Source organism: Sordaria macrospora, chromosome 3, assembly GCF_033870435.1.
Source record: "Sordaria macrospora chromosome 3, complete sequence".
Lineage (NCBI taxonomy): Eukaryota > Fungi > Ascomycota > Sordariomycetes > Sordariales > Sordariaceae > Sordaria > Sordaria macrospora.
Genome location: NC_089373.1, coordinates 2995528 through 3019447, shown reverse-complemented (window position 1 = coordinate 3019447; position 23920 = coordinate 2995528). Strand labels below are relative to the sequence as shown.

The 23920-nt window shown below is 52.6% G+C and overlaps 8 protein-coding genes across 8 annotated transcripts; 3 read left to right on the top strand and 5 right to left on the bottom strand.

Moving 5' to 3' along the window:
• Window positions 1-1199: 1199 nt before the first annotated feature.
• Window positions 1200-1821, bottom strand: SMAC4_04716 (uncharacterized protein). Its single transcript, XM_024655675.2, has 3 exons — window positions 1684-1821; window positions 1488-1609; window positions 1200-1359 (listed from the first exon to the last, which is right to left on the bottom strand). The coding sequence occupies exons 1-3, from the start codon at window positions 1732-1734 to the stop codon at window positions 1287-1289; spliced, it is 246 nt and encodes an 81-aa protein (XP_024511524.1). The 5' UTR covers window positions 1735-1821; the 3' UTR covers window positions 1200-1286.
• A 315-nt stretch (window positions 1822-2136) lies between these two features.
• SMAC4_04715 (uncharacterized protein) lies at window positions 2137-3629 on the top strand. Its single transcript, XM_003346494.2, has 2 exons — window positions 2137-2623; window positions 2750-3629. Exons 1-2 carry the CDS (start codon window positions 2382-2384, stop codon window positions 3441-3443), a joined length of 936 nt encoding a protein of 311 aa, XP_003346542.1. The 5' UTR covers window positions 2137-2381; the 3' UTR covers window positions 3444-3629.
• Window positions 3630-3664: 35 nt separating this feature from the next.
• SMAC4_04714 (uncharacterized protein) lies at window positions 3665-4820 on the bottom strand. The gene has a single exon (XM_003346493.2). The coding sequence runs from the start codon at window positions 4817-4819 to the stop codon at window positions 3848-3850; it is 972 nt and encodes a 323-aa protein (XP_003346541.1). The 5' UTR covers window position 4820; the 3' UTR covers window positions 3665-3847.
• A 1002-nt stretch (window positions 4821-5822) lies between these two features.
• On the top strand, window positions 5823-9476 carry SMAC4_04713 (uncharacterized protein; the record flags this gene model as incomplete). Its single annotated transcript, XM_003346492.2, has 1 exon — window positions 5823-9476. One exon carries the CDS (start codon window positions 5823-5825, stop codon window positions 9348-9350), a length of 3528 nt encoding a protein of 1175 aa, XP_003346540.1. The 3' UTR covers window positions 9351-9476.
• Window positions 9477-11836: 2360 nt separating this feature from the next.
• Window positions 11837-15633, top strand: SMAC4_04712 (uncharacterized protein; the record flags this gene model as incomplete). The annotated part of the gene is made up of 4 exons (XM_066090164.1): window positions 11837-12285; window positions 12367-13229; window positions 13284-13763; window positions 13840-15633. 4 exons carry the CDS (start codon window positions 11837-11839, stop codon window positions 14511-14513), a joined length of 2466 nt encoding a protein of 821 aa, XP_065946519.1. The 3' UTR covers window positions 14514-15633.
• A 616-nt stretch (window positions 15634-16249) lies between these two features.
• On the bottom strand, window positions 16250-17134 carry SMAC4_13500 (uncharacterized protein; the record flags this gene model as incomplete). The annotated part of the gene is made up of 2 exons (XM_066091439.1): window positions 16250-16709; window positions 17016-17134. 2 exons carry the CDS (start codon window positions 17132-17134, stop codon window positions 16250-16252), a joined length of 579 nt encoding a protein of 192 aa, XP_065946518.1.
• A 718-nt stretch (window positions 17135-17852) lies between these two features.
• SMAC4_04711 (uncharacterized protein) lies at window positions 17853-20165 on the bottom strand. Its single transcript, XM_024655674.2, has 3 exons — window positions 19806-20165; window positions 18851-19625; window positions 17853-18774 (listed from the first exon to the last, which is right to left on the bottom strand). Exons 1-3 carry the CDS (start codon window positions 20080-20082, stop codon window positions 18024-18026), a joined length of 1803 nt encoding a protein of 600 aa, XP_024511523.2. The 5' UTR covers window positions 20083-20165; the 3' UTR covers window positions 17853-18023.
• Window positions 20166-20744: 579 nt separating this feature from the next.
• Window positions 20745-23853, bottom strand: SMAC4_04710 (uncharacterized protein). The gene is made up of 2 exons (XM_003346489.2): window positions 22332-23853; window positions 20745-22244 (listed from the first exon to the last, which is right to left on the bottom strand). The coding sequence occupies exons 1-2, from the start codon at window positions 23400-23402 to the stop codon at window positions 20856-20858; spliced, it is 2460 nt and encodes an 819-aa protein (XP_003346537.2). The 5' UTR covers window positions 23403-23853; the 3' UTR covers window positions 20745-20855.
• Between the last annotated feature and the right edge of the window lie 67 nt (window positions 23854-23920).

Sequence of the window (23920 nt, the reverse complement as noted above, 5' to 3'; positions counted from 1 at the left end):
TGATAATGCCAAGATTGCTGTGCACATTATCAGAGGAGGTTGCAGCCCTTAAAATTTTAATAAACGAGAAGAAGAGGAAGATAAGATCTCTTCGTGTTGTTCTTCTTCGGGCAAAGTAGTAAACAGTCGAGAATGTTAAGAGGTGCAAAGACCGCAACCGGTTGAGCCTGTTTGGAGTGTCTCGAGTGTTCAGGTGTGGTGATCGATCGATGGGATGCCAAGGGCTTGTGTCGTTCAGGGGCTTTGTTTACATCGTCACGTCAGGGTTAGGGTCGCATAAAACAAAACCGACGACGACAGCGAGTGGGGACACTTGGGGGGAATGGAGACAAGGGTGTGGTGGAGTTGATGATGAGATCATGAGTTGGATGGGGTAGTGATACGCGCCTCTTTTGAAAGTGCCCCCAAAAAAAGGCAGATGAGATGGGCAGAGGAAAATACATGAGCTGACGTTGTAAGACTCCGTGAGTTTACCGGAGCTATCCGACTGCGTGTCTTCTCATGAGATGGCTTAATGACGGGAATTGAAGGGCATCGAACTGGATGGGCAAATAACCAGTGGTACAGAATGTCCGGAAAACGCAATGTTCGAGTGACACACGGTTGACACCAGCCCTTCCCAGTGAGCCACGGAACAGAGTCTATCGAGGTATAACGGAAATGACCCAAGTCATGATTCTCCCAATTGCAGAAAACCTGGCAACCACGACTTTTTGGTGTTGGCGTTCAGGGCAGCGAGGGGTCTCGAAGCATCTGTCTCATATAAGACTCCCTGGATTGGATGGCATAGCGGGCGAAAGGAAGATGATAGTCCAATGGCTGTTATGTCTCGGGCCGCAGGACCTTATCTTCGTGGTACAAGTCCAACCGCTTGGTTGAAAGGTCCTTAGAAAAGATGCCACCACCAGATTACGGTATGTCCAGAACCGCAAACTGCTGAACGTATTTAATGGACACTGGCGCATTGGCAGGGGTTTCCCGGCAAGATCGAGGACGGTCTGCACGGTGCTTCAGATGAACTGCTGAACTCGTCCCAAATACCACCGCCCATTTCGCGCCCCTCCGACTTTCAAGCCTTTCGTAGAAACAATGGAATTCCATGTGCGGGCTGATGATATCCGTGACGGGTATAACGATGTGTAACGATGTCGGATCTATGACCGTGATTCTGCCCAGGCGAAAACTTTCCATTAACCAGTCGCTATATATGTACACAGGACAAGTCCAGTCCGCAAACGCCTCGTGTGTCCGTTTCGATCATATCACAACTGTCGTTTTGGAACACCTTAGTGCTTGGCGGGGGCAGCGGCAGCGGCAGCATCCTGCTTCTCGGTGGCCTCGGAGGTCTCGAGGAACTTCCTACGGGGGTGTTAGCGATCGAGGGTACCATGAAGACGATGCGTGATGACGATAGCGAAGAAGACGTGGGCGCTGCTGGTGCGGGCGGAGGAGGGACGAAGGATGAAGGATAATCGGAGGCTCCGTACTTGATGAAGTCGGCCTCATCAGAGCTGGAGGCGTTGATGGGGGGAGTAGCAGGGGTCGACTTGCTGCCGCCGGAAGCAAGATAGACACCGCCGAAGAGGGAGCCAAGAACACCCATGGCAAGCTGTTAGGAAGCTGTTGTTAGTGGAGGTTCTTGTTTATTGTTGATGATGCTATTCCATTGGGAGGGGCACTGACGTATTGGGAGGCGACCTTCTGGCCAAAAACGTTGTAGTATTGTCCACCCATTGTGACGGAGGTTGTAGGAAGTCCTGGCGGGGTGTTTTCGGAGCTTGGTGGTGATGGGACCGGCGTGGAGGATTCAACGGTTTGGAAAACGACGCAAAGGTGAGAAGCTCCGTCGCGCGACCTGCCGAAAATTTGGCTGCCTGAGGTTGCTGTTCGCTAGCCAAGCCCGACCTCCCGCTGCCAAGCCATTGCCCCGTAACCGTCGCCCTCGAGCCGCCTGTCGGGTGCCCTGCACGTCCAGACTCCAGAACGTCAACGTCGCGGAAGGAGCACGGACTATCCCACATGCCATTCCCGCTGCCCCGCTATTTACGCTAACGTTATCGCGTTATCGTTGTATTATCCACCACTATCGAGTTCGCTACGTCACTGCTTCGGATTGCGCCCGGCTTATGGTCCGGAGTGGAGGAAGCTCATCTGAAGCTCATCTCAGCCTGCTGCCATCATTCATTGCATTTGGCTTCTTTTCTTCACCACACCATTTGATCTCCTAATTCTTTTCTTTTCCTTATTGCAACTATCTCTGACGCAAGACCAGGGACCACGACGACCTTTTCTACACGAAATTACATCACCACGCCAGCATCGCGCATTCCGTCGCATACGAGCGAATTTCCTAAATCCCGATAGAAATTACGTAAATCACGATGTGGCCGTTTGGAAACAGCAGCAACTCGGACAAGCCGGCACCGCCCCAGCCATCTCCTCGAGAAACCGATCCTCTACAGGACAAGGTAGAGAAGAAGGTTGTCGACGCCAAGAACGCCGTCCATGACAAGTTCGATCCCAAAAAGCTGCCCCCGCGGGAAAAGCTTCCGGATGGTCTCCAGAAGATAATCGACAAGACTGACAAGGACGATAACTTTTACGACGATCTTGTCGAGGGCTAGTACGTCTTTTTTTCTTCTTCACCGGAAACCAACACTCAAGAGAAAAAAAAGACGGCAAGGCAAATAAGGATCCAACAGTAGTCTAATACGAGAGCTAACATTGGCCATGTATTACTCTACGACAGCGCTCCACCGTCGACCGACTCCAACGTCCGTTACGCCGCCTACGCCTCCCGCTTCCGCACCATCCTCCTGTCCGCCCACCGCTACGTGGCCTACACCTCCGACATTGGCGAGTCCTTCCGCCCCGTTGCGCACCCGTGGCTCGTCCGCGGTGCCTACGGTGTTTCGTGGGCTTACATCCTCGGCGACGTCAGCTACGAAGGCTACAAGGCCTACTTGCACAACGCGCGGGTGCTGGACCCCAACATTGAGCTCACATCGCGCCAGCAACGCATTTTGGGTCTGATCGACGAGAACGGCAACAAGAAGCTGGAGGACGACAAGCCGACGCCCGGCAAGATCACGCCCCTCGAAGACTACCGCACCGTGATGCTGCAGCGCGGTATCTTCCAGAGCGTGGCCAGCATGGGTCTGCCTGCGTTTACAATCCACAGCGTGGTGCAGTACAGCGGTCGCGCGCTCAAGGATGTGAAGAACAAGACGATCCGGACTTGGGGTCCCATTGGTCTCGGTCTGGCGGTCGTGCCCTTCCTGCCTACCTTGTTCGATAAGCCGGTTGAGAATGCGGTCGAGTGGGTCTTCCACAAGGGCTTCGAAACGTTTGGCGGCAAGGAGGCGGTTGGCCATGCGCCACTTATCGGGAGAGAAAGGACGCTCAGCGAGAAACCTGCTCCTTCCAAGGAGAAGAGAGAATAAGCGAGACAGAAGAAGTGATGAAGGGATGTATAGGGTGACAGAAAATGATACCCTCAGATGAGACACATCTGTTGTATATAAGGGGGAGGCACATCAGTCACCGCTCTTCAGGGACTGTTTCCCTTTGCTTTTGCAGTGTATCATAGTATAGGTACACTCTACGTATCCCCATTCTTGTACAAACTATCTGGGAATGGTCAAGTTTCATGAAGTATGTATTGTATGTGAATTCATCTGTAGAAATGCCTCGACAGCTTCCCATTTCCAGCACTTGGTAGTAGGAAGTTTCGCATGGACAGAATATCGAAGCTGCTAGACCACTCGTCGCTATGATGTTAAAAATGCAAAGAAAAAGAGACGAAGAAATCCCCCTTTTATATCCGTTCCCCATCAACTATCCTCCCTCACATCTCAATCAGATCCGGCGGCGGCCCCACCCCCCTCAACAGCACAATCGTATTCCCATTCGCCAACACCTTCTCAATCTTTTCATTAAACTCCAACATTCTCCCGCCCTCCACATGGAAAACCCTTAGTCGATCCTCCTCCTTGTTGCTCTGATTATTGATATTCTGCACCTGCAGACTCCTCGCCGCCGCATCCAGCACCCTCCCCACCACCCACTCCTTATTATAGAAGAACTCCCCCTTGGGGATCTTCGCCTTAGCCGTCTCGTTCTCCGCCTCCACAAACAAATAAATCCTCTTCTCCGGTGAGATCTTCTCATCCCCCTTGGCCGTTTTTTTGAGGGTATTGAGCGCGATCATCCGCTGCGCAGCCGTGCTCGGCTTCGGTTTCGGTAGTGATTTCGCCGCCTCCTCGCGCTTCGTCTTTCCCCAAGCCTTGAACCGCTGCAAAGCACTTTTAGCGCTCGCTTGCACGGACGCGGCCGTGGCGGCAGCCGACGTGGCGCGCGCCCCGATGGGTACCTTGGACTTGCAATCGTGGTCTTCGGCCAGGCGGTGCTTGAGGCAGTAATCCCTGTTGCAGCTCGTGCAGTGCACGCCCGGGACTAGCGAGGTGCCGATGATGGTCTTGCAGGCGTCGTCGGCGCAGGGTTTTTGGCTGACCAAATCACGCATGCGTTTTCCCTCGCCGGCGGAGGGGCGGGCGAGCTGGGCGAGACGTCGACGCTCGGCCCAGGCGCCCGCGCAGGAACAGTTGTGTGAAGACTCGGAGCGGTGGTCAAGGCAAAAGGTCTTGTGGCAGGATTGACAGAGGAAGGGCAGGAAGTCGAGCTGGTTGCAGTATTCGAGCTGGCAGTGCTTGCCGATAAGGCTGGCGTCGGTGCCTGCGGTCGAGGAAGAGACGGGGGAGGCTACGTCGGCGGTGGACATTTTGACGTAGCTGGTGTCGGAGGGGTCGTTGTTTGACATGGTGAAGGGTTGGTGTGGGCGAAGCTGAGCTTCGCGTTGTTGTTATATATGAGCGTTCGTTCTGGAGATTGGTAATGAGATGCCCCATGGATTGTATTCGAAGAATGGGAATCAACGATCAGGTGTCGATGGTCACCCCTGCCAAGTCGTAAGGAAGATGCTGCCTTCGCTTGTAATACAATAGCTAAAGATAGCTTAGGCGTGGCGAAGGGGTCGTTGTCGTGTGAACATTCGCAAGTTCGTCGAAGAGCTTGGGCTGTCACAAGACGTGTGTTGGTGGAGGCTCGATGACAAACCAGATGGAAAGAGGCAGTTTATAAAGAGGAAAGATGGCTTCGTGGCCGATGTTGTTGTTGCCTTCGGGGTCCTGGGGTCCATTGAGCATGCATCGCCTGCCATTTCAGCGCCGCAGCGGTCCTCGCGGCCCTGTCAGCCGCTGCCGTCAGCCGCGGCACGGTGGAGCTGGAAAGGTCTCGAATGCACGAAATTGTGGAGAGATCTGGTAATCAACAGGGGCAAAACACAACACAGATTGCCTGCCGGTTGCTCCCGTCACTGATGGCGCTCCGAGTCCACTGTAATTCGTGGTGTAGAGCAACATCACCTGGTGATGTCAGTCGTTGATGTTCCCTGAAACAAAACAAACTTTTGACTTACTTACTTGTACTGCCGTCTTATCATTCTTTCACTGTATCTTCCTTCTTGGGGAACTTTGGACCACTCAATATCACAGCGAGAAATTGTTTCACAACTGCCGACTACCTGGTACACTGAGAATGCATACCCAGTAAACGACAGGAGGCGATTCACAGCTACATACCAAATCCAGGATCAGGGTAATTGAGCTTTCATTGTTTGCCGTCTTCAACGCCGAACGCGTCTTTGTGATGACGGCATAAGTCATTGGAGTCACCTAAGCTCATTCTCACGTCTCATACAACTCAAACGAACCATTCAATTACCGACATGACCAGTCGTCGAGTCTCAAAACTCCTCGCCCACCATGCCACCCTATGTCCCCCGCAAGCGAGTCCGCGATGAATCTCCCACTCCAGCCTCTCCAGCCAACGAACAGCAGAAGAGCAACGCAAAACGAAGAAAAGGCAAAGAAGACGGCAACATGAAAACCTCCAAGTTGACAGCCCCGCCTCGCAAGCCCACCCTCTTCGACGCACTCGACGCCACCGCCAGTCCCGCAGGTTCCTCATCCAAGATCACCAGTCTCGCAGCATTAGCCGCACTTGACGAGAGCTCCTCCGATGACGACTCCAATTCTCTCTCATCCCTTTCTGACGGTGACTTTGAAGATGTTCCCGTCCCCAAGAAGAAGAAACAAGAGCTCAGCACGCAGGCAAACGGAGAGGACAACGATAACAAGAAACTGCAACAACCAGCTCCAACGAAAAATGTCCGAAAAGTACCCGCAAAGCGAGGAAAGGTCAGACCTACACCTGAAGACGGAAACCTCAAAACCACCAAGTTAACAGCTCCACCACGAAAACTAACTCTCTTCGATGCCCTCGACGCCACCGCCAGTCCCGCAGCTTCCTCATCCAAAACCACTAGCCTCGCAGCATTAGCCGCACTCGACGAGAGCTCCTCCTCCAATTCCAGTTCCCTCTCCTCCTTATCCGACGGCGACTTTGAAAATGTCCCTGTCCCGGTCCTCAAGAAACATAAGGCCAACAAAGCCCAGTCCATCCTGGAAGAAAAGGACGACTCAGACGAAGATCTCATCTTCGAAGACGTCGAACCCTACCAGCTCCCACAATCACTCTCAGCAAACATCCCTGAAGTGCCTACGGGTGATCTCGAGCTGACGCTCATTCGCGACACGCGCATCTCGCTCGCCAACGCGCTGGGGAAGAAGGGGCCGTCGAAACTGGAGCGGAGGATACGCGTCTCGACGCACTGTGTGCATGTCCAGTTGCTTCTGTGGCACAATGCTGTTCGCAACGCGTGGTTGTGCGATCCGGAGGTACAGGGGATTTTGCTGTCGCATTTACCGCCGAGGTTGTGGGATGAGGTGGATAGGTGGAGGAGGGGTAGTGGGCTGGAGGTGGTGGAGGTATCTAATGATGGTGATGGTGATGATGAGAACGAGGCTTTGACTAAGAAGAAGAAGGGATCTGTGCAGAAAAAGACGACAAAGGCACAGGTGAAAGGGAGAGGGGTGGAGAAGGGGAAGGTTGTTAAAGGGAAAGATGCTGCTGGACCGGTGGACAGGTCGCGGGATTGGGGCCAGGCGGCGAAACATCTGGAAAAGGGCGCGGTGGATATGAGCCATGGCGATCCCCTGTTTCGGTTGATGAAGGTTCTCAGTGCGTGGTGGAAGCAGCGGTTCCGGATTACTGCACCGGGACTACGGAAATGGGGGTACATGATGCTGGAAAGGTTGGATCGGTTGACCAAGGCCTTCAACCAGGAGGAACATCAGCCGGAACGATTTGGAGAGCGGATTCCTAGTTTGGAAGACTTTCGCGGATGCGCCTCGGAATGCACCGGAAGCCGTGATGTTGGTGCTCAACTTTTTACGGCGTTGTTGAGGGGGTTAGGACTCGAAGCTAGGCTAGTAGCTAGTCTACAGCCATTGGGGTTTGGCTGGACCAAAGTTGAAGAGGCAGATCCGGAGAAGGAGGGAGATCTCAACCCTACACCGAAAAAGAAGGTGGTGGCTAAGGAGACCGTCACAACGCAAGCTTCGGAGACATCAACGAGACGTGGTGCTAGCCGAAAGGCTACGAAGATCCAGAGGTCTAACTCGGAGCTCATAGCAGCAGACAGTGACGATGATCTAGTCATTAGCGATCCCGAACCCGAACCGATACCTCGAAAAAGCAACAAGCTCTACGACAAGGACCTGGAGTTTCCCCATTACTGGACCGAGGTTCTTTCCCCGGTGACCAAGAAGTATCTACCAGTTGAACCTCTGGTGAAATCCGTCATTGGGACCAGTCGGGAGTTAATAGAATCTATGGAACCACGGGGTATGAAGGCGGATAAGGCCAAACAAGTCATGGCCTATGTCGTAGGCTACTCGACAGACGGAACGGCAAAGGACGTCTCAGTGCGCTACCTCAAACGACAAACCTTGCCAGGGCGAACCAAAGGCATGCGGATCCCCATCGAGAAGGTTCCTGTCTACAACAAGTACGGCAAGGTAGCGAGGTACAAGATGCACGACTGGTTCCAGGAAGTGTTGAAAGGCTACGCCAGAGGCGGCAGGAGCAAGCCCGCCCTAACGGACGTCGACTTGGAAGAAGACGCGACAGACCTGAAGCCCGCCAAATCTGAGAAGAAGGAAGTCAAAGAAGGCGAAGAAACTCTGCAGTACTACAAGCAGTCTAAAGAGTTCGTACTCGAACGCCACCTGAAGCGCGAGGAAGCACTACTACCCAATGCGCGACCGGTGAAGATGTTCAGGAACAAGGGCGGGAGGAAGAAGGAAACGGCCACCACCCAAGACGAACCTGTATACTCACGCAAGGAAGTAGTCCAAGTCAAAAGCGCCGAAACCTGGCACAAGCAAGGACGAGCTCCCCTCCCCGGCGAGAAACCATTAAAGCACGTACCCTACCGCGCAGCAACTAACAATCGACGTCGCGAGATTGCCGAAGCCGAGAGGCGTACGGGCCAGAAGGTGTTGCAGGGCTTGTACAGCTTCGACCAGACAGACTGGATCATCCCGCCGCCCATCGAAAACGGCGTTATCCCCAAGAACGAGTACGGCAACATCGATCTCTTCGCCGAGCACATGTGCCCTGAGGGAGCAGTGCACATCCCCTACCGCGGCGCGATGCGGGTGTGCAAGCGGCTCGGGATTGACTATGCCGAGGCGGTGGTGGACTTTGAGTTTGGACACAGGATGGCGGTGCCGGTGATTCAGGGCGTGGTTGTTGCAGAGGAGCATCATGACCAAGTGATGGAGGAGCTGGCCAAGGATGAGGTGGAGAAGAAGAGAAAGGAGGATGAGAAAAGACGGAAGGCGGCGTTGGGGATGTGGAGAAAGTTTTTGATGGGAATGAGGATCGTGGAGAGGATTAAGCAGGATTACGGGCATATGAGTGATGAGGTGGAGGTATTTGGGAAGCATGGTCGAGGTGCCGGAGGATTTTCTGAAGTCAGGGGCGTGGCTGAAGCCGAAGCCGAAGCAGCTCGGGAAGATGAGTATATGGGTGGTGGTGGATTTTTGCCGGAGGGCTTCGAGGTTGAAGATGATGAGAGGGATGAAGCCCAGCTCAGGTCTTCTTTCTTCCCAGTGGTGGACGAAGATGACGAGGATGAAGATGCACTGGAGGTTGATCACGGAGAGGGGGGCGACAACCAGGAAGAACCGGCAAAGAAGGAAGAGGCCGCGGTGATGAGTACAAGACCTAAGCGCAAGGCGGCTGCCAAGGCCAAGGCGAGTGTTGCGGGCTCGCGAAGGAGAACGAGGCGTAATGTCCCTTCAAGTGATGATGATGACGAGGATGAAGACAAGGAGGCAGATTTGGAAATGTCAGATTTGGAGGATGATGAAGAGGCTTTCTGAGCAGAATGGCGCTATCGTGCCAGATACCTGCCGATGGTCGTGTTAAGACTGGAGGAAGCTGCCCATTGCGTAGATACCCATTTGCTACAGTAATGTTGAGCTGGGTTGGGTGGCCTGGCTGACTATTTCACCATTACAAGTCACGATGGCGGGGTCGTAAGACTGGGTACCTCTAGCGCCCCGCTGAGTTTGCCGAGTTTAACCGTCTTGGGATTTTACGTCTGGATCATTGTGCCGCGCTTGTCCTCTGTTGGCATTTCTGTATTGCATTGAAAGATGGTCGCGTTCCCCTTTCTATCGACCTTCCACCGGACAACAACTGCCTTGACGATTTGATCCTCCAGAGGTACAATCGTGCGTTCTTTTCTCCAGGCACAGAAGACACTTCGCCTCATGTTCAGACCAGGTCGGCCAACTTCAAAGAGGGTTTGGTGAAATTCGGGGGATGTGGCACAACTTGCATTGGGCGCAGCTGTTTTCCTGGCGTTCACGAACTGCACAAATCAAGCCTGGCACCTGGATGACCCAGGGGCAAGTACTTCTATCGACACACCCCTTTACCGCAACACACACCCTACTACCAGCACCCGAAGCACCTCCAAGGAAGATGTTTGATTCTTCAGACAACCGGTAGGCACGATGGGACATTGGTGTTAATTCTCGTGTGACTTGAATGCAGCATTCAATGTTTAGGAAAGAACAATTTGAGTTCATAATACCAACGTTCCCCCATTCGCTTGCCGTGTCGAGTGGCTCCTTCCACAGTCCACACAGCCAGTTTTGGAGACACCTGCATTTTTCATTCACGGCGCCATCCAACCGACAGATGACTTTTCGTCTTACCCACCGTTGTATGGATTTCGGTCAACTCAGGTTGCCTTCTCTGGGCCTGCGCTGTCGGGCACTTCAGCTTTTATCTTGTCGCTTCCCGAACCGGGAAAGTAAACTCGACCCGTTTGCCTCGACTGCCGCATGAACGGGTGACGGTGGCCCGGCAACGTGTCGGTTGCTTACACTGTCCGATCCTGCCATCCAAGGCCCACGCTCCAGCACATTTGGCAGGCGGAAACTGGGGAAGGCCTCAACCCCGATGGGGTTTGCTGGCCACCACCACCTGCAACCACGGCGCATCACCTCCTCCTCCACGACTGGCTGGATTCATCATCCCATCATAGATTTGCGACACAGCTCGCGTCCACCTAACTTCTGCCGCCGCATTGTTGGTTTGGGCCTCCTTCAATTCCCAACTTCTCAACAGCGGACACCACTTACCCGACGCTTCCAGGCTTCTTAAGCATAGCACAGTCGCCAAGTTTGAAGCGACATGTCTGCTCTCTGATGTGCCCGCTATAGCCATAACCGATAGAACATTCGACCCAAACCAACATTCGATTTACTCATTTTATCTTCAAACAGACAGTCGGGTGCACCTTGTTTTCCTGCTTGTCGGATCACCTCATGGGGCTGTGGTAGGACTTCTCAGCCTGCAAGTCAACACATGTCAAGAACAACCTTGAGGGCATCACCATCCAACTTGACCGACCCGACCAGAGCGGGACGGATTGTATGAGGCCAACCTGCAAACCTTTGACTCGCTCGCCCTACCGCCTACCTAACCACGGCCTTCACCAACATCTCGAAGCGAACCGAGGCCACACCCGTCCACTTCACTCGCAAGCCACAGGCTGGTACATATTTCCCCGAACCGACCAAAAGTACCTACACCTCAGTCCTCGCAAGCTGCCAGGCGCATGCTTCGCCTCGCTATCTCTGCAGCTTCGTCGACTTTTTTCTCATACGTTCTTTCGTCGTCAGCACGTATCGAACTATTTTTGCAAAGTGTGCCAGGACCTTGAGCAATGAGCGCCGATAACCCGTAAGTTACTTTGTGTGTTCACGAACCATCGTGATATTCCTCTTTCCTTCTCACGTTTGTTCTCGTTCGGCCCTGATGCCCTGGTCATGTACCGGTGTGGTCACCCTGCCTCGAGCCTTGGTCAATGTCAAACCATCAGAACAACTGGACGTCGCCCCCGGCCTATCATGTGCACCTGACCAAGTCCTGAGCCGCATCACCCGGTTGTTTCATCTTGGTTGCTGGGTGGATGGACTTCTCAACCAGCTACATACACATCACCACCCGGACATTTGATGGTTCTTTCTCAGGCTTCGCGTTCCATTCCATGCAGAATGGGATTGCATTAAAGCACATTGTTGTCCTATTCGCACAGCATTGGCATCACATCCGCTTGGACTCTGCCTGTGGGTTAGAGTTCTGCCATTCCACGCCTGGGCTTATCACTTAAGGTGGTCAACATCCCTGGCATCTGCTGACTGACCATCAACACCCCAAACATCCTTTGTTTTTCTCCTCATCTTTATCACTGTCGTAGGTGTGAACCTACCTCTCCTTAATCTCCTCCATACTCACTATTTTCAATTCCCCTATAGTCCCTTACTCGAATCAGACCGGAAGTTTCCAGGTGATGGCTGACCGGACAGGCTCGCCACAACTGTGTACATTTCATCGTCTCAAGCCATGGTGGGACTGTCCTTATCAGTTTACTAATTTCCTGGGCAGGGTTCTCGTTGACGATGGTTGGCCACCTCCTGCTGTACCGCCCGTGCCGGAAGAACAGCCACAACGCGACCCGGACACGTTTCTGGCCACTGTCATAGGCCTTCTACCGGATCTATGTCCAGAGTACGCCCACCAGCATGGTCATGAATACGGATGGGATCCAGAACTGTTCCTCAACCGAGTTTTAGAGGAAGATGGCAACGGCACCAAATATCCAAGGCGCGTCAAGAAAAGGAAACGAGACGGCGAGGATGTGGGCGACCACGCGAAAGAGTCGAAGCTGCAGAGACTTCGCAAAACATATGAGGGACACGTATCGGACCACAGAGGCGACCACCATTATATCCGCGTCGGGTGAGTTTCCCATTCTGGAGAAAAATCTGGAGTTTAACCACTCACACCCGAAGCTTGAAGCCATAACTAATCGTGGACCAGCCGGTCACTTCTCGTAGAAGCTTTTCCCAAAGCATATGTAGCCGACATCATGGACGCTTTGGGGGCGCACAACTTTTCGATCTACCACGCGTACTCAGCCTTACATGAGGATTTTTCGAAACTGCACAGTTTCACCTTACGCAGAAAACCGGCTTCCAAACACAAGAAAACCATCGAAGAGATAGGAATCTACAATAGAGATCCCACTCCCCAAGGCACAGAGGCAGAGCAACAATTTCTCGCAGCACAGGAGGTATGTTCAGCAAAATTAGCCAAGGACACCGTGGAAGAAGCCCGGGAGAGAGAGGAGAAGGAAAACTTCGAAAAGGCGAAAGCGGAAGGCGCCATCACCGAATGCGAGTGTTGCTTTGACGAACTTCCCTACAATCGCATGGCGCACTGCGATGGTGACTCGCCTCACTGGTTCTGCTATGACTGCGCTCGACGGCAAGCAGAAAATCAGATTGGACAGCAGCAGCATCATTTAGGTTGCATGTCTATGGATGGCTGCGAGGCAACCTTCTCTAGACATCAAAAAGACCTGTTTCTGGATGACCGCCTGAAGCGCACCCTGGAGCTGATCGAGCAAAACGACAGCATCCGACGGGCTGGTATTGAGGGTCTCGAGACTTGTCCATTCTGCAACTATGCTGCCGAGTATCCCCCAGTGGAGGTCAACTGGGAGTTTGAGTGTCAGCAACCAGAGTGTGGGGTCAAAAGCTGCCGGCGTTGCCGTCAAGAAACCCACATCGGCAAGTCCTGCGAGGAGGCGATGGCTGAATCAGCCCGTAACAAGGGTGAAGATGCCAAGCGGAAACTCGAGGAAGCCAGGTCATTGGCTATGATTCGGGAGTGCTACAAATGTAAGTCCATATAGGGTCTTCCTCTGCTCTCGTGGTTAAGGCTAACCAACGTAGGCAAAAACCGGTTTATCAAAGAAAGCGGTTGCAACAAGATGACTTGTCCCAGATGTAGAGCCATGCAATGCTACGTTTGCAGGCAGCCTTGCGATTACACCCACTTTGACGATGTCAACAGAGGCGGCAAAAAGGGCAACTGTCCTCTTTTCGAAAGAGAATCATTGGATGAGATCCACGACAGGGAGGCTCGGGAAGCAGAGGAAAGGGAACGAATGAAGCTGCTCGAGGCGGATCCCAGCATCAATGCTCAGGAGCTTGAAATCAAGTTTGACGAGAAGCTTTTTCCAAAACGCCAGCAACCTGCTCAAGCTAACGGTGTGCATGTTCCTGGAGCCTACCCCGTTCCACTTCCGGCTCGAGTGCAGCATGTGCTTGCGGATGCGATAGCGCGACGCAGGCCAAATCAGGCCCATCCAGCCTTGCCAGGAGCTGCTCATGTTCAGCCCCCGGGACAGGAAGCAGATTTCCTACACCAGTGTCAGTATTCTGCCCCCTCGAGACTTTGTTGTCCACCCCATATGCGAATGTTCGACTGACTTTGCTCCTGTCATAGATGTCATGAGACTGCCGCCGGGACCAATGCGAGATCGATTTATGGAGAGGCTCAGGATGGGGGGCGGATACCCGCCACCAGTTCAGCAGCCGGTTCAGCAACAGGAAGGTCAAGTGGCTAACGGCAATCTTAACCAAGCAATGAACCGAGGACTTGCAGGCTATGATGCCCCTGGCGTCCCTCCAGATCCCCTGCCCAAACCAAACCCTAATAATAATCCCAATCTCAATCGCAGGCCTGTTCCCAATCCTGCCCCCAACCCTCACCCCCCTGCTGTTCACAATCGTAATCACCGTCCCAATTCTGTCTTCAATCCAGTCCCGGCACCACCACCGTATCCAGGATTTGGACCCCACGCTATCCATCACAACCACAATCACAACCGCTACATGCTTAATGCGCAATTCCCGGCCAATGTTCACGAATGGAATGCAGGCGTTCCGGATCTCTTCGGCCTCGAACCCGGCCTTAGACCCCTTCCCCCGAACGACGGATTTGGTCTTCCCCAAATTGCGGCAGCCCCGGCGCCAAGAAGGGCCGCCCTTCCTCCTCCTGTGGCAGTCAACAATGAGAGAATCCCGGGTTTCGACGTGCGAATCGCTGGCCCAGCCCAGGTAGTGGCAGTACCTCCTAGACAGCAGATTCCTGTTGTCGATCTTACTGCTGATGATTAGCCGCCAGAGGCGCCAGACCGTCAAGGCCAGGTAGCTCCAAGACCTCCTGGACAGCAGGAACCTGATGAGTACGAAACAGAGATAATACGTCTATCCCGTGCCATCCGTGCCCTCGGTGTCCGTACTGGTCTTCTTTCTCCCAACGAGGAGCGGGGTCTTATTGACCAAGCTCGGGAAGGACTGCTACGTGTAGTGGGTGCCATCCCTGATGTCTTCCCTGTTCAGGAACCTGATGTTGCTCGAAGGAGAAGGGGGGAAAGTACTATGCGCGCGGAAGCTGGGTCGGATGCGGATATGGATGACGTCCCTGGTACCCTTGATCCCAACCATGAGCCTCGGAGTGCTGCTGAACTGGCTCAGGCGCGTCCCAGATCTGCTCGGGCGCGTCGCCGATCCGCTCCCTGATATCTTTCCCCTCAACGATGACAACGGTTCCCATGACCCAGTTTCGGACCAGGGCGGCCCGGACGGAGCCTGATCCCGACCATGCAGAGGATGGGTGATCGGGCGATGTGGCACTCGCTTCAGCCTTCTTGAGGGTTGCATCATGTCGGCGATGCTAAGTTTATCTCAAGGAAACGAAAGCTGGCCTTGGCAAGCGTGATCTGGTGGATGGGATTGAGGTGATGATGAAAGAGAGCGAGAAGGATATCGGCTTTTTTAACATCCAACGATATCACCGGCATCACTCACACGACATGGGCGTCTATTTGGGGGTTTTTCTTTTTTGTTTTTTTTGTTTTTCTATATAAACGGACCGGAGAAGGGAGGCACCGTTGTTGCATTTTTGTCTCATTCCGTTATTACTGTTTGGGATTCTTTTGGAGCGAACTATAAGAAAAGCGGGTTTGTTGCATTTTCAGGCTGGGTGGAGCATAGCCATTGAGCCATTTTCCGGGTTTTCCCTCTTTCTCTTCTTGCTCTTCATCTTTGCAGCCTCTCGTCCCTGCAAAAAGACATCGAGAGTGGCCGCGAGCGTGGTTAGCAACAGCAGTAGCAGTAGTAGCATTCTAGACCGCATGATACCCCCCTCCCCCCCACCGAATAGAGAAGAAAGATTGGTATTTTGCACATGACATAGGTAGAAAGGTATATATCATGCTAATCGGTTACATACTTTGAGGACGAAAGGAAAGGAGAGTGAAACAAGTGAGTGACGATGACATGAGAAATGGCGGTGAACGGAGTTAGCTGAGGCGTTGAGATATTCAGTACCACAGAAAGAAATTGGCTGTTACTGTGAAGGTACTGGGAATTCGATACACATCATGATGAGAGCTTCCCTCCCGTCATAACGCGCCGGCGTGTTCATGAATGCCAGCAACAGAAGGGTGGACTTCCCGATGACGTTTAACAAAGTTCTTCACCAGTCCAATATTTGGCTATTGGCTCGGGCCAGAACACTTCAAATGTTTTTGTTCTTTCTTTAACATCTCCTTTTTGTTACTTCCGGGGTATCACAAATCACCAAACCACCTTTTCAACGCACCACTTCCCAACGCACCACTTCCCAACGCACCACTTCCCAACGCACCACTTCCCAACGCACCACTTCCCAACGCACCACCACCACCACTTTACCTCCTTCCTTCACCATTTCCCTTCCACCGCCCATCCATCAAGGTCGAGCCAAAGACCTCTTCCTCAGATCTCCTACCAAGACCTAAACACAAACCTGAATCATCTCCCTGTCAAGTCCAAATTATGACCAAGGCCAACCCCTCGCTGCCCATCACTCAACGTCCCCTCGCAAACTTCTCATGCCACTTCCCCCTCGCCTTAACAGCCGGCGCGCTCGCGTCTTCCGCTTCGGGGACTAACTCGATTGTTTCGTGGAGGGTGGTTAGGGTTCGGAGACCTGCTACCATTGCTCCCCCTCCCACCCCTGTTACTATCCCCCCTTCTTGCACCTGATTTTGCTCGTGCTCGATGTCCATCTCGTCGGCTTCTGGTAGTTTATCGTAGTAGGTGGTATTTTTGTTATTCGCCTGGGTTGGTTTTGGTGTTTGGACACATGGTTGTGGTGGTCGAGCAGGAGAAGAAGAAGAAGAAGGGTGATTTTGGGCAGGTTTTGAGAGGGGAGATAAAAGGATGAGCCCGTTGGAAGTATTCTTTTGTCGGAGGGAGTATGTTTTTGGGGAGCCGTTGATGGTGGTTTTTAGGAGGGCGGCGGTGGGGGAGGGGTGAAAGGATAGACTGTTTTGGGGGGTTTGTTAGTTAAGTGTCGTGGTTCAAAAAGGTTGATTTGCGGTGATGTTAAGGTCGGGGTGGTGGGATGGTTGGTAGAAAGCGTCTGAGGCTACAGGCTGGGAAGGCTCGACGGGAGGTCTGTGAAGGGGGGTTGGAAGGGATGCCAGGCTAAGGCAGCGAGGTAGGGTGATTGGGAAGGGGGGGGGGGGGGGGGGGGGGGGGGGGGGGGGGACAATTGCGAGACTGGGTATAAGGGCGCCGTGGACGCAAGAGAGGTGTTCAGATGCAAGCAACAGAGACGTAAGAACCTACGTAGGAGGATTTTCCGATTCCAAAAGCTCAACCAGCTCTGGAGGAAGTTCGAGGAGTTTGTAGCCTACGCCGTCGGGCGCGTGGGAAAGCGGGATCCCCGCGTTCGCTTGGGTGGACATTTGTTGCGGTCTTGGCTCTCGTGGTATTTTAAATACGTATAATTGATGATGTTTTTGTTCGGCAACTTTGGTGGAAAGCGGCGTGCAAAAACGTCGTGTGTTTGGCGTTTGGAGCTTTTGGATGTCACAGGGATGGTTCGCCTATGACGATGCTGACCGCTGGGGGACACGCGAAAGTGTCTCGCGAATCCACGTGATGGAGTCATGCAACCCTAACCCTCAAGGAAAGGGAAGCGGGCTTTCATAAGCTCAATCTATCATTTCGAGCATGTCAGAAGCCCCCGCGCATTGCATATTGCTTTGCCCATCTCTTATTCCACAGTCGAAATCTTAACCAGATACGGGGATATATCTTTCAACTAGGCCGAGGACCATGCTTCCTTCTGATATAATATGCAGGTAAGAAGTCAGGCAATCTGCAGGGAAAGGTCCGCTTGATTTTTAGCGCGTGTGCAGTACTTTACAGCGGTCCATCGAGCACACCCTGCGTGAAACGATGTACGGTTTTCTTTTCGCATCCGGTCCTAACACCAGGAAATTTAGTCCATGACGACACTGTTATCAACCCTGACGGTCATCCTTCAATCGTTATCGAACCACTTGTTCGCTTCAGGTGTTGTGAGAGTGTATGTTTTGCAGAGTGTCTGGGCTCACTTCGAAGAGTCAGGAAGTGCACGACGCCGTTCTCACCGATGATAACCGAGGGCAGACCTGCGCGTTTTAGACGAGGGGAAACAAATATTCATGTTCTCAGGAACGTTTAAGCTTGCGAGACGGACCTAATACACTCAAATAGGAAAGAAGTGAGCGAAAGATATACGCTGAAGCCAGTCTATGGTTGAAAGGAGATGTCCAAACTTCAACATTGAAAAACGCCGCCAATCTTTCTCTACCGGATCTTGACCCAATCCCGCGGTTGCGAGTTGTCCAGATCGATGTACAGGCCAAGCATCTTTCCGACGCCGACCCTCTCGTATATCTCGGTCTCTTCCGTTGCCAATCCCGCGCTGTATTCTCGCAATCTCACGATCAGGACATAGTGAGTCTTCGTCTCCGCCGAGACGCCTCTCTGCATCTTAACGCCGACTACGATGCACTTGAGCCGCACCACATCCGGCTTGATGTCCTTCGGAATATCCCAGGTAATGTCGAAGTCTTGGGTGGTTGTCGTTGTCATACGGAAGAGTCTCGTTTTGGCGCTCAACTCGGTTCTGTTGCCTTTGCCGAACCAGTTCCCCCTGATCTCGGATATGTTCCAGGCTACCTCCCCAAACGGGGGGTCCAGGTAGTCGACGCCTCCCTTGTATGCCATCCATGACCAGGTTGGCACCCGGGGTAGCACTTGGCTTTCGATCTTTTTCAAAGTAGGGAACTCGTCGCCTCGCTGCCAGAGCAGACTTCGCGGCAGTAAGCTGCGTTCGTCGTCAAACACTCCGAACCCTCCCGAGGATTTCAGGTCGTGGATGAGCCGCTTCTCGAGACCGGCAATGGCGATGGGGCGGTCACTGTCGCGCGAAAGGGTTAGGCGGGAGTATTGCTTGTAGAGCCCCTCGTAGAAACGGATCTTTTCACCGCGATCGCTGGTGCCGTCCGAAAGCTTGGAAGGGAAGTTCGGGTCCCCGAGGAAGGAGATCAAGTTGCTAGTCATTGCCCGGGTCAGCCTGATGTAGCTCGGGGAGCTTTCCTTGGGGGAATTGGGGGTGGGGGGATACTCACTTGTTCATCAGGGTCAGAGTCTCGCATCTGATTCCATCACCACATTCCCAGTACGTCTGCCACTCGGTGAAGTAGATGGTTCGCCTCGCTAGAGCCCGCTCCTGCAACACCCAACCACGCTCACTAAGCGGGGAGTTGACGACGTGCTCTTTGAAGTCGTCTGAGAAGAGGGACACATAGACTCCTCCTCTTGCATCACCTTCTTTCACCAGGTTAACGGCTTTCCTTGCTTTTCGCGGATTGAGGAAGCCATCTTGCTGGCTGCGCGCACTGCTCGCCGCGAGGACGCAGTAGGCAGAGCTAAAGACTAACTCCATCTTCTCCGCCTCCTTGTCAAAGTCGCCGTGGTCACCCTGAATGATACAAATGGAGTCGATCCAGAGATATTGAATGCCCAACTGACGTGTTGTTTGAATGGCATGTTGAAAGGTCCTCGGAAGCGTTTGAATGGGAATGCCTCTCTTGTGCTCTTCGAGATTACAAGCCGTGGTGAGGAAGTGTTGCTCCGTTCCCCAGCAATGTGAAAGTGCGATGTATCTGAAGGAGTCTCCCGGTTTGGTCTCGCAGAGACGAACAGTGGGTTCGTGTTCGGTACCGATATCAATGACACGAGTTGGCACAGAACTGTTCGCCTGTGGTTTACAATGATGTCGGGTGTCACAGTATTCGAGCCATTGACGCATAAGCCCCATGTGTTGACTGCAGGACGCGGTGAGGTTGGGGAACCCGATCTTGATACGCTTCGATTCTTGTTTGGATTCAAATACTTGGTCTCCTATCCATAGTTTGTTAAATTGAGACATTAATCCCGTGAAGAACAAGGGCGTCATCGTTCTGGTAGTAGCACAGTAGTAGGAGCCTTCTTCTGGTGGCCGAAACGGCTTTGGTTAGGAATAGAAGAGCTTCTCTTACTGCGCTACTGCCGGAACGAACACGACCCAAGAGCTGAGCTTACCTGGGGCCCGACAGATAGACATTACGGGATCAGCATGTTCATTAAGATGCAACATTGAGTTGATCGCCACAAATGTTATCTTCTGGGTATTCTTGAGATTCTGCTCGATGCAAACTTGCCATCGCAAGGCGCAAAAGTCGCAGACATTGTGGGTCTCCTTGAGATCTGCCCAGGTGTCTTCAACGAGGAAGTCCGGAACGAAGAAATCCAGTTTACGGCACCTGGTACACAGCCTGGCTCTGTTGGATGGCTCAGGAAACAGTCCTTCACTGTCCATGTTCGAGATAGCCTTCAGTGCAAAGGAGTTGTCGATGATGTAGTCGGTCCGATCAAGCTGATGAAAACTGTTAACAACCTTCTCCGGTTACTGACATTGTAGCTTGTATAAAAGAGGGTTATAATGTTGAACTCAGAGCGGCATAAGTGATGATGTGACTCAATGTGAATTGCTTCGCGTAGCACATGACGGCGAGGTTTTCATGGACAACTCCCCAACGGAACAAGAGAAGAAGAATTTACCTCTGCCTATTTCGGGGGTAAGTTAGTACAAATAACAATCAAGTAGCGGTGCCGTTGGGATACTTACCGCCTTTATGGAGCCGGTTAGATTAACAACGAATCTACTTCAAGTCAGTGCTCTTGACGGCTCTGGTTTGGTGAACTTACATTCTGATCGTAATTGAATTAGCCTGTCGTCAGAAACATGCAATGTTTATTCTGATGGGCTGAGGGGAGATAGGTACTTACACGCTATGAAGAACATCAGCACCATTACTGCGATTTCATTACTGTGTCCGAGAATTCACGGATGGGGGGAGGCAAAACGTACGTACTGTACCACCAACATTAGCCAGTGCATTGGGAAATACGCTGTCCTAAGCCATGATAGGAACGCTTACTTCCTGTGTGGTTTTGATTGCCGCCGTTAGCTTGAAGTTAACGTGAACACTGTTGAAGGTTGGGGATGGGTCTCACGGACATTCTGCAATAGTCTAGAGTCAGCACAGCCCATCATGTGGTAGTTTGTAAATCGCGAAGCATATGTGGTCATCAACATACCTCTCTAGCTTGAGCAGACTGTGCGGCCAATCCTCTGCCTCCCGCATTCCTTGCTGCATCAGGCGAGAGGAACCCTGAGGGGCTGCTGATACCCGCCGCTTCTCTGATCTTGTTCATGTCAAGCATTACATCAGGCGTTCCGCTATACCAGTACCCCCTATTGTTCCTACCTTTCTCCAGGATCTCCAGTAGCGTGGCATTAAGCTCTTCAGATTTTGCTCGCGTGTTGTGAGAGCTCTGGCTGTACGGTTGCTCCGATCTTAGCATTCTTAGCTCCTCAACCCCATCAATGACAATCGAGATCCCGGGAACGGGTAGGTCCTTTTCGGGAGGGTCAATGACTTGTTCGTTCCAAGAAGTTTGAGCGAACGGTGTTCCACCTTCCACATGACTAGTAGATTGGATACTGGTCATGCTTGTGGTTGGACTGTTGGAGCCAGTACCAGCGCCGGTCCTCTCTTGACTGTTGCTCTGCCCAAGTTCGACCACCAAGAGCCTGTCTCTGACGAGGTGGAAGATGTCACGTAAAGCCGTGTCACCTTTGAATTCCGGATCATTCTCCAACATGAAATTCATTGTCTGCTCGACAATGGGGTGCAATTGGGCTTTTTGTGTTTGGTCATGGTCATGGAGTACTTCGAACCAAGGAGATTCGGTACCATTTTCAATGTTGATCACAACCCCGGGCCTTGTTACCCGAACAATGTTGGCGTTGAATACCCTTAGTGCTTCATTGCCGTACCGGAGCCAAATGACAAACTCCAGGATCACACATCCCATGGACCAGATGTCGTACCGTCTTGACCGCCCTTTCTGCTTCAGCGTTTCAACCTCGGGTGGCTGGTACCGCCATGTTGTTGCTCGTGTGCTCGTTCTGTCCCGGACATTGGTCCCCACGGCATGAAGTTTGGCCAACCCGAGATCAGCGATCATCAAAGTGCCAATGTCAGGCTCATGTGCTGATGGTTGTCGACCTTGCGTAGACTGAGAGAGAATATTTTCCGGCTTCAGATCACCATGTCGGACTGAGCTCTCAGCACCAGCACCGGGTTCTTTGTTGTAATTGTGCAACTTGTCGAGTGCCTCGGAAAGCCCTTGAATTTGTCGAACAACAGCCTCGACGAGAGTCACCGAGATTCGCGGCGATGGATGATTCGTCCAGAACGACAGCAGGTTTCCTTGGTCCGCCCACAGGAAGACAAGGTAGCGCTCCTCGCCCCTTTCAATAGCGGCGATGAATTCCACAATGTGAGGGTGGCCAAGGTGTTTAATCTTGTGATGAGTTTCCACTTCCCTGGTCCAGTCGTCATACTGTTTCAGTCTTGCTCTGTCGCCTTTGGGATATTGGTCTTTCAGATATTTAACAGCCATCTCGCGACCCTACTCAGGTTAGCTTCTATCCAACCTCGAAGACAAGTCGCAGCATTTTGAAACAGGTAACTGGCAACAGTGCGTCTGTGTGCTCACCTTGAGCTTTGCGAGACGGATGTTTGATTCGCTCGGTAGAACCCTGTACACATCCCCAAAGGCGCCTGAATCGGATCTCTCGGCCTTGACGAAGGGGAGAATGGCGTTGGCATCTAATTTGAGAATCATCTCATCTGCTGAGCGTGGCGGTAGTTCAGCAGCGCGAAAGGCCCATTGTTTCTCACAGAATATTTTCTCTGCGCGCTTAGTCCACAGCCATTCCTGGTTGACGAGGAAAGGGACCCTGCTCCTGTTTTCTTCGGTGATCGGTAAGAACTCGTCACCAATTGCATATTTTCGGAAGTATTGCATAGCTGTTAGAAGCCTGTCACCCTGGTAATCGGCCTGGAGCAAAGTTGCGAAAATCTTCGGTGCACGATGGACAGCGAAAGCAACCAAGTCGTCGACGTCATCCGGTGAAATGTTGTTTTTGGTGAGTTCGCGCCGAACAGACTTCTCTGTGAGAAACCTGTCCAAGAGACCCTCAGGTAGAAACTGTCCGCTGGTGAGTTTACTGTCCTTCATGTTGTCAAAGATGAGATCGCCTAATCCCCCAGTCTGCGCCATGTCCTCGTCTTCTGCCTCAGTCACGGGTGAGTCTCCGGGTGTATGTACTGTTCCGGTACCGAGACTTGGGTGGTTTGAAGTCACCGTTGTGAGCTCTGTGTCATCGCGAGACAGAGTTCGTTGCGTATCTGGCGATTCTAGCATTGACCTGATGATAAGATCCGGCTTCTCTTGAACTCTGTGCTCGACAACGGCATTTTCCTTGGCTTTGGTTCCTGCCGTTTTCTTATCTTCATTCTTTGGCTGAGATTGACTGGATGCGTGGAATGTTCCTGAGCTTTCACGTTTGTTCGTTTTATTCTTGGGGAACATGTTGCCGAACACGCTGGTGACGCTGTGCCAGGGTTTCCGAGGGCTGAGACCACCATATTGCTGTTCATTGTCGCGGTGGGAGTTGAATGATGGTCGGCTAGTTGCAGAGGTGGATTGTGCAGGGCTATTCTGGGACTCCTCTGCCTCCCGAAGAGAGGAACTTCTGGTCTTCGAGAAAAAGGAGCGCGTCATGATGGATCCCGTTGGTATGGTGAGTGGCGATACAAAGTGCTGAGCTGTGGAATGGATCAAAACATCGCGCCAGCTATATACAGTGGGAGATATCTTCTGTCAACCTGAGAGCCTTCTCCTGCAAGACAACCCGGTGCAATGATTCTATGGACGATTCCAGTGGAGCGAATGCATTTAGTGAGGCAACGAGGCATCCGACAGGGGTTGTCAGGAGCAGGTCGACCTGGCCCAGAAGCTGAGAGCGAACATCAGGTATCAATAGGTGGCTGCAGCCTCCTCGTCCCAGCCGGATGGCGATGCGGGACGACGATGTTACGCTCGAAATGCATGGTGCCAATCATTGAACCATCTGCTCGACGCGTGTGGTTGCCTTGATCTTGGCAAATGCGGTCAGTCGCCCCTCATCACAGCGTAGCCACGGCGCTTAGAGAGCCTTGCTTGATCAGGCATGGAAAAAAGGGCTCACCCACCAAATACTAAAGCTGAGCAAAGAGGGCTTGTGTAGAATCAGGATGCAC

Excerpts from the sequence above, each read along its gene's own strand:
- SMAC4_04714 (XM_003346493.2), bottom strand. The coding sequence starts at position 4,819 with ATGTCAAACAACGACCCCTCCGACACCAGCTACGTCAAAATGTCCACC.
- SMAC4_04716 (XM_024655675.2), bottom strand. The coding sequence starts at position 1,734 with ATGGGTGGACAATACTACAACGTTTTTGGCCAGAAGGTCGCCTCCCAA. Across the intron at positions 1,610-1,683 it reads AGAAGGTCGCCTCCCAATAC|CTTGCCATGGGTGTTCTTGG; the intron begins GTCAGTGCCCCT and ends GCTTCCTAACAG. Across the intron at positions 1,360-1,487 it reads GATGAGGCCGACTTCATCAA|GAAGTTCCTCGAGACCTCCG; the intron begins GTACGGAGCCTC and ends ACACCCCCGTAG.
- SMAC4_04711 (XM_024655674.2), bottom strand. The coding sequence starts at position 20,082 with ATGGACAGTGAAGGACTGTTTCCTGAGCCATCCAACAGAGCCAGGCTG. Across the intron at positions 19,626-19,805 it reads GTCTATCTGTCGGGCCCCAG|GAGACCAAGTATTTGAATCC; the intron begins GTAAGCTCAGCT and ends AACTATGGATAG. Across the intron at positions 18,775-18,850 it reads ACTCTGACCCTGATGAACAA|CAACTTGATCTCCTTCCTCG; the intron begins GTGAGTATCCCC and ends GGCAATGACTAG.
- SMAC4_04710 (XM_003346489.2), bottom strand. The coding sequence starts at position 23,402 with ATGACGCGCTCCTTTTTCTCGAAGACCAGAAGTTCCTCTCTTCGGGAG. Across the intron at positions 22,245-22,331 it reads TCCGTCTCGCAAAGCTCAAG|GGTCGCGAGATGGCTGTTAA; the intron begins GTGAGCACACAG and ends TAACCTGAGTAG.
- SMAC4_04715 (XM_003346494.2), top strand. The coding sequence starts at position 2,382 with ATGTGGCCGTTTGGAAACAGCAGCAACTCGGACAAGCCGGCACCGCCC. Across the intron at positions 2,624-2,749 it reads GACGATCTTGTCGAGGGCTA|CGCTCCACCGTCGACCGACT; the intron begins GTACGTCTTTTT and ends ACTCTACGACAG.